Here is a 6,908-nt window from a genome sequence, read left to right on the forward strand (position 1 = left end):
GTAACGGTCGTCTGGGCTCTGCCGTTTGCCCTGGCCACGTGGTTCCAAATGGTGAGCTATAACTGTCAGTTTTGCTCTTAGTCGCCGCTCATAGCACGTTTAGTGTATTTTGTTATTCACTTGCCATAGAAGTGGTGGTTTTTTGAAACTTTTGGCAGAAGTGGTCGTTTTGGAGTACTCTAGCCATAAATATGGTGATTTTCAGCAATTACTCTTCCTTCGAGGGTGGGGACTGCACCAGTGGAACAGAGGAAGAAGGGACAACGTGCGATCTAAGCGTCACGCTCCACCGTTGTTCCTACACGTAGCCCAGCGCCGTGCTCCGCTGGGAGCCGACCACCCCGACCGAAGCCGTACGAGGGCACAAACCTGGTGGGTCAGGCAGAAGAGCAGGGATTCGGTGAACGACTATGTTGTTGAGGGCCACGACAACGTAAGTATGACAGCTAGCATCCGGGCATCCGACGGGTGGCTCGTGGCGTGCCCAATCTCATCATGCGTGCTCGCGTGCTGGCGGCGCTTGGCACGAATCAGTGTATGGTGGCCGCAAGGGAACACGGAGGATGGTGGCAAGGTTTTTGATTCCGGACGAAAAAAATTGGGAAACTCTTCCCGTCAGGCGGTTGATCCATGGTAGACATCCACCAGATGCGTTGCCGTTGGATCGGATTCAATCACATGGCTGCCTGGCGCTCTCTCTTGGTCTCATGCCCTCTCTCTTTCTGGAAACATCAGCAAGTAACAGTGTATCCTTATCCTCACAAGCCCCAACTGCTCATCCTTCCTCCTAGCACGTGCTATCCATCTCAAGCTCCCAGCCATGGCAATACGATTGCTCCTCCAGCCAGAAACCACATGTTGCCTCAAGATGGAAACCACGCTGGCAAGCAGGCCACGGCTGCCAGCACCTGCTACGATGGTGGCTACCCCCCACCACTGATGCTACGAGCTCTGCTGTTGCAAAAGAGCCGATTGATGAAGTCTTGGATTGCAACATCGTCCATGTTTCTGAAACATGGGGAATGTTAGAGAGGAACACGACGGTGCAGCGATGTGAGTGCGGCGATTTTTCTGCAACATGACCTTTGTTGCAAAAGTTTCTGAAACATAACTATGTTGCAAAAGTTTTCTGAAACATAACTCCTGGTATAGAATTTTTCGCAACATAATCTCCTCGAAAAAGATTATGCAACTTAAACTTTGTTACAAAGGTGGAGAGCGCCGCTCGGTCACTTGATGATGCAGATTCGATGGCTCGCGACGCGACCGATCTTACAAAAAAATCAGCCGGCGAACGCGTAGCACTGCCCAAAAAAAATTCTGCAACATTAGCTTTGTTGCATAAAAAAAATTTACAACAAGACCTTTGTTGCAAAAGTTCTGCAACTGAACTCTGTTCCGAACATCGGAAGCACAACATCATTCTTGTTGCAAAACTAGGAGCTAAATCTGAGGGCGTTGAATCTAGTGGTTCGCGAGGCGGCGGATCTTTTAAAAAGATCTGCTAGCCGACGCGTAGTGCTGCCAAAAAAAATTATTGTGGGCAGGCGAGATTCTCGGTTACCACGGTTACCGAGAAATACGAAACAAATTTCGGATGGGGTTTATAATTGAATATTGAATTCAATATTTTTGAACTAGATATAGATAAAACTTGAACAGCTATCAACCAGGAGAGTGCTACCAGCTCAGTGCTACGTCGTGTATACCCATTGTTGGGTGCTTAATTTTTTCATGTACGTATATTCTAAAAATAAACAAAAAGAGGTTACAACGAAGATGAATCGAACGTGCTACCTCTCGATGCGGGGAGTAGATAGTTACCACTGAAGGAAATATGCCCTAGAGGCAATAATAAAGTATTATATATTTCCTTATATCATGATAAATGTTTATTATTCATGCTAGAATTGTATTAACCGGAAACATAATACATGTGTGAATACATAGACAAACAGAGTGTCACTAGTATGCCTCTACTTGACTAGCTCGTTAATCAAAGATGGTTATGTTTCCTAGCCATAGACATGAGTTGTCATTTGATTAACGAGATCACCTCATTAGGAGAATGACGTGATTGACTTGACCCATTCCGTTAGCTTAGCACTCGATCGTTTAGTATGTTGCTATTGCTTTCTTCATGACTTATACATGTTCCTATGACTATGAGATTATGCAACTCCCGTTTACCGGAGGAACACTTTGTGTGCTACCAAACGTCACAACGTAAATGGGTGATTATAAAGGTGCTCTACAGGTGTCTCCAAAGGTACTTGTTGGGTTGGCGTATTTCGAGATTAGGATTTGTCACTCCAATTGTCGGAGAGGTATCTCTGGGCCCACTCGGTAATGCACATCACTATAAGCCTTGCAAGCATTGTGACTAATGAGTTAGTTGCGGGATGATGTGTTACGGGACGAGTAAAGAGACTTGCCGGTAACGAGATTGAACTAGGTATCGAGATACCGATGATCAAATCTCGGGCAAGTAACATACCGGTGACAAAGGGAACAACGTATGTTGTTATGCGGTCTGACCGATAAAGATCTTCGTAGAATATGTGGGAGCCAATATGGGCATCCAGGTCCCGCTATTGGTTATTGACCGGAGACGTGTCTCGGTCATGTCTACACAGTTCTCGAACCCATAGGGTCCGCACGCTTAACGTTACGATGACAATTTTATTGAGTTTTGATGTACCGAAGGAGTTCGGAGTCCCGGATGAGATCGGGGATATGACGAGGAGTCTCGAAATGGTCAAGACGTAAAGATCGATATATTGGACGACTATATTCGGACTTCGGAAAGGTTTCGAGTGATTCGGGTATTTTTCGGAGTACCGGAGAGTTACGGGAATTCGTATTGGGCCATAATGGGCCATACGGGAAAGGAGAGAAAGGCCTCAAAAGGTGGCCGCACCCCTCCCCATGGTCTGGTCCGAATTGGACTAGGGAAGGGGGGCACACCCTTCCTTCTTTCTCCTTCCCCCTTCCCTTCTCCTACTCCCACAAGGAAAGGAGGAGTCCTACTCCCGGTGGGAGTAGGACTCCCCCCTATGGCGCGCCTCTCCCCTTGGCCGGCTGCCTCCCCCTTGCTCCTTTATATACGGGGGCAGGGGGGCACCCCAGAGACACAACAATTGATCCTTGAGATCTCTTAGCCGTGTGCGGTGCCCCCCTCCACCAAATTACACCTCGATAATACCGTTGCGGAGCTTAGGCGAAGCCCTGCGTCGGTGGAACATCATCATCGTCACCACGCCGTCGTGCTGACGAAACTCTCCCTCAACACTCGGCTGGATCGGAGTTCGAGGGACGTCATCGAGCTGAACGTGTGTAGAACTCGGAGGTGCCGTGCGTTCGGTACTTGATCGGTCGGATCGTGAAGACGTACGACTACATCAACCGCGTTGTGATAACGCTTCCGCTGTCGGTCTACGAGGGTACGTGGACAACACTCTCCCCTCTCGTTGTTATGCATCACCATGATCTTGCGTGTGCGTAGGAAATTTTTTGAAATTACTACGTTCCCCAACAACCACCAGGACACAATCATGAACGGCTACACTACTGATATGGTATAGTATTTTAGCACATCTTGAGCGTTTAAATTCAAAAAAAATCAGAATTTTTGCTCGGCACACTTCTTTCCCGTGGGACGGCGAGAAACACGGATACCGCTCGGTATCCGAGTTTTCCAGGCGGTGCCCAAAACCTTGGATGGTTGGGTGGGAGGTCGGGTGACAGTGAGCTCTCAGCAGATTCTGGTGGGGAGGAGGTCGGTCGGCGGTGGACGAGCAACCGCACGAGTATGAAGGAGGTTGGAGGTCGGGTGAGCATGAGCTATTAGTGAATTCCAGCGGAGAGGAGGAGTGCAGCGAGGAAAGGAACAATAGTCAACGCGGAGAGAGCGAGAGATGAGAGGGAAGTTTTTTTTCTAGGTAGGCCCACATGTAAGGAGAGGTAAAAAAAAGGTGATGTGACAGTGCTTGGTCAACAGTCAGCGCGAAGAGAGTGAGAGATGGGATAGAAGGTTTGTTTTTTCTAGTAAGTCAAAATCAGGCGTATGGTTAATTCCTAAACAGGTGGTTAATTCAAAATATGTGACAAACGGTTTTGAAATTGAGAATTGAATCTTAAACCGAGTGGATGTAGTGTGGACTTTGCTCTCACTCGTGAGCCCACCTTATTGCCATGATGGTGCATGATAGAGTGAGTCGATGGATGGCCTAGATTTGGCCTGATTTACGATATGGATGAATGTATTTACATAGATATGCAATGGAATTACATCACTATTACTCCCCGTAAAATAAGTGACTCAAAGTAGACTCAAAGTAACTTTCTACTAACTTTATACTTTGAGTCACTTATTTTAAGACGGAGGGAGTACATTTGATGGGCGGAGAACCCTTTTTCATGTAAACACGCGTATTTTGCATGTCAATCTACCAACCAACAAATCTACCCCTCGATTCTAAAAAAACAAATCTACCCCTCATCAAATAATAATTAAAAAAAGCAAAAAAAAGAACTTATGTAATACGTCGGTGAACTTTAGCGTCAATTCTGGATTTAAACTGATGTTATTTTTCGCGAATACACAATGGCTTGCATATCATTCGAATTCATATATATAGGATAAGAGTACATAAAAAGGGGAGGGGGGGGGGGTTCTAAAAAAAGATGTTAGGGGGGGGGGGGGGGGGGGCGTTGTTGCATAGCTTGCTGATTTATCGTGAATTGTACTTAGCATTTACTAAAATAAATAAATTAATGTTTATTGGGAGGATGCTTTGAGATTGGTATAAATACCACGTGTGGTGCTTGGGCAGAATCCTAACTTAATTTAGGAATATACCCGGGTCTCGTGTAAACCGGGGCCGAATTATTTTCTGACACGTTTTCCGCCCAACCCCCAAAACCCATGGACTCACGGACGAGCTCACCAGCGGCCGCCGCCGCCGCGCCGCTCCTCCCGGACGATCTCCTCCTGGAGATACTCCTGCGCCTCCCGCCGGAGCCGATCTATCTCTTCCGCGCCTCCTTCGTCTCCAAGCACTGGCGCGGCCTGGTCCACGACGCTGGCTTCCTCCGCCGCTTCCGCGACTTCCACGGCGGGACTCCTCCGGTTATCGGATTCTTAAGAAAGCATGGAGGGCCTCCACTGTTCCTCCCTACCTCCGGCGGCTTCGCGGTCTCTACTCCCACGATGTCCGACGTCGGCAGGTCGGTCCTCGACTGCCGCCACGGCCGCGCCCTGCTGCACTGCAGACGATCCAGTACGCTCCTCGTCTGGGACCCCATGACCACCGAAGAGCACTACCTGCCACTCCCCACGCTGCCCTGTCCGGGGGACTTTCAATGCAATGCCGTGGTTCTCTGTGCAGCTGACCACGCCGACCATAATGACTGTCACTCGCGCCCGTTCCTCATGCATGGTGCTCGTGTGCACTAGGTTGAGAGATTTGATCACCTTCGCCTGCGTCTACTCGTCTGAGACCCGTGTCTGGGGTGTCTGGGGTGAGATCACTTCATCTCGTATACCAGATTCATATGTTAGGGGAGAGCCGAGGCCGCCTCTGGTTGGAAACACGCTCTACTGGCTTTTGGCCAACCATCACATCGTCGGGTTTGATCTGGATAAGCATAGCTTTGATTTAGTTGAGAAGGTTCCACATGTCTACTATCAAACTATCCTCGTGTCGGCAGAGGATGAACTTGGTTGTGCTGGAGTTGATGGATTCAGTCTTCATTTCTGGTCAAGGGTAGCTAGCATTGATGGGGCGGTAACATGGACACGTCGCAGAGTTGTTGATCTGGAGAAGCTTCTTGCGGCAGAAGTAGTGGCGGCATGTATGCTTCCAGTGGAGCCAGTTGGCTATGCTGAAGATGCTGATGTGATCTTCATTTATGTTGATCCTGGCACCTACATGATCCGTCTCAAGTCCATGCAGATTACGGAAGTCTCTGACAAAGGACCCTACACACATATTTTTCCTTACACAAGTTTCTACACGCCAGGTACCGCCATTACTTCTGCAACGGAGGAGTTCACTTAATCTTCCAAACTGCATCTGCCTTGTAGATGGTTTCACATATACGAGCCATAGTACATTACATATGAAGTTTTCATGGAACTTCTTTTGAAATAACTGCTTACTGAATGATGACTTGATTAGTCATCCATACTCTGCACTCAACAGATTATTGATTCCCGGGTCTGCCTGCTGCTGATTTGTTTATCGACTCATTCTTCTCACAGGAATCACCGGTGGAGCTGGAGAAGATCAAGCTGAACTGTTGAACGGCACTTGAGATAATTGTGTTGTCATATCTATTATCCCGTCTTGTTAGTTGAAGAGCTGATGTAACATTATCTTTTAGTACACATGCATATATGTTTGCACTTGAACGGATCAATATTTTTTGCATTGGTAAAGATGCTGAAGTGCTATACATGATGCAGTTTGAACCTCAAACAGCATGCGCATTTGGCCCCTATTCCTATTATTTCTCAACTACAATATTTGGACAGAGAAGTCTTTAGTTTTTGTTTCTCTTGCCTTAGATGGCTATCTCCCTGTCCACTCTTGAAAGTTTGTAACTGACTAACTGACAAGTGTGAACCACTTCTTCCTTGATCTGCACACTTCATTGTGATGATGTGCTGCCTGCTAACGATGTAATTTATGATTTATCGTCCGTCAGTTTTATGTCGTTTCTTCACTATATACTTTTGCTATATAGCATATTAATCACGACCTGAAGCCTGCATTAGAGAAAACGTATGACTGGAAGGTCTCACACTTTTAATCCTCCATATGTGCTATCAGGATCCCATCGTGTGGGTTCGATAAATCTCAACTTGATCATAATCTCATCTTGAGACAAAAATATGACTTTAA

General features: G+C 47.2%; 1 protein-coding gene across 1 annotated transcript; it reads left to right on the forward strand.

The window, feature by feature from the left end:
• The first annotated feature begins 4,927 nt into the window (after window positions 1-4,927).
• Window positions 4,928-6,318, forward strand: LOC109745734 (uncharacterized). Its single transcript, XM_020304851.1, has 3 exons — window positions 4,928-5,441; window positions 5,551-6,024; window positions 6,266-6,318. Exons 1-3 carry the CDS (start codon window positions 4,928-4,930, stop codon window positions 6,316-6,318), a joined length of 1,041 nt encoding a protein of 346 aa, XP_020160440.1.
• Window positions 6,319-6,908: the final 590 nt, after the last annotated feature.

Source organism: Aegilops tauschii, chromosome 5, assembly GCF_002575655.3.
Source record: "Aegilops tauschii subsp. strangulata cultivar AL8/78 chromosome 5, Aet v6.0, whole genome shotgun sequence".
NCBI lineage: Eukaryota > Viridiplantae > Streptophyta > Magnoliopsida > Poales > Poaceae > Aegilops > Aegilops tauschii.

What these genes read in the sequence shown, in the direction of transcription:
- LOC109745734 (XM_020304851.1), top strand. Translation starts at nt 4,928, where the DNA reads ATGGACTCACGGACGAGCTCACCAGCGGCCGCCGCCGCCGCGCCGCTC. An exon ending in GCGCCCGTTCCTCATGCATG is followed by an intron (nt 5,442 to 5,550) that starts GTGCTCGTGTGC and finishes CTCGTATACCAG; the next exon opens with ATTCATATGTTAGGGGAGAG. An exon ending in CACAAGTTTCTACACGCCAG is followed by an intron (nt 6,025 to 6,265) that starts GTACCGCCATTA and finishes TTCTTCTCACAG; the next exon opens with GAATCACCGGTGGAGCTGGA.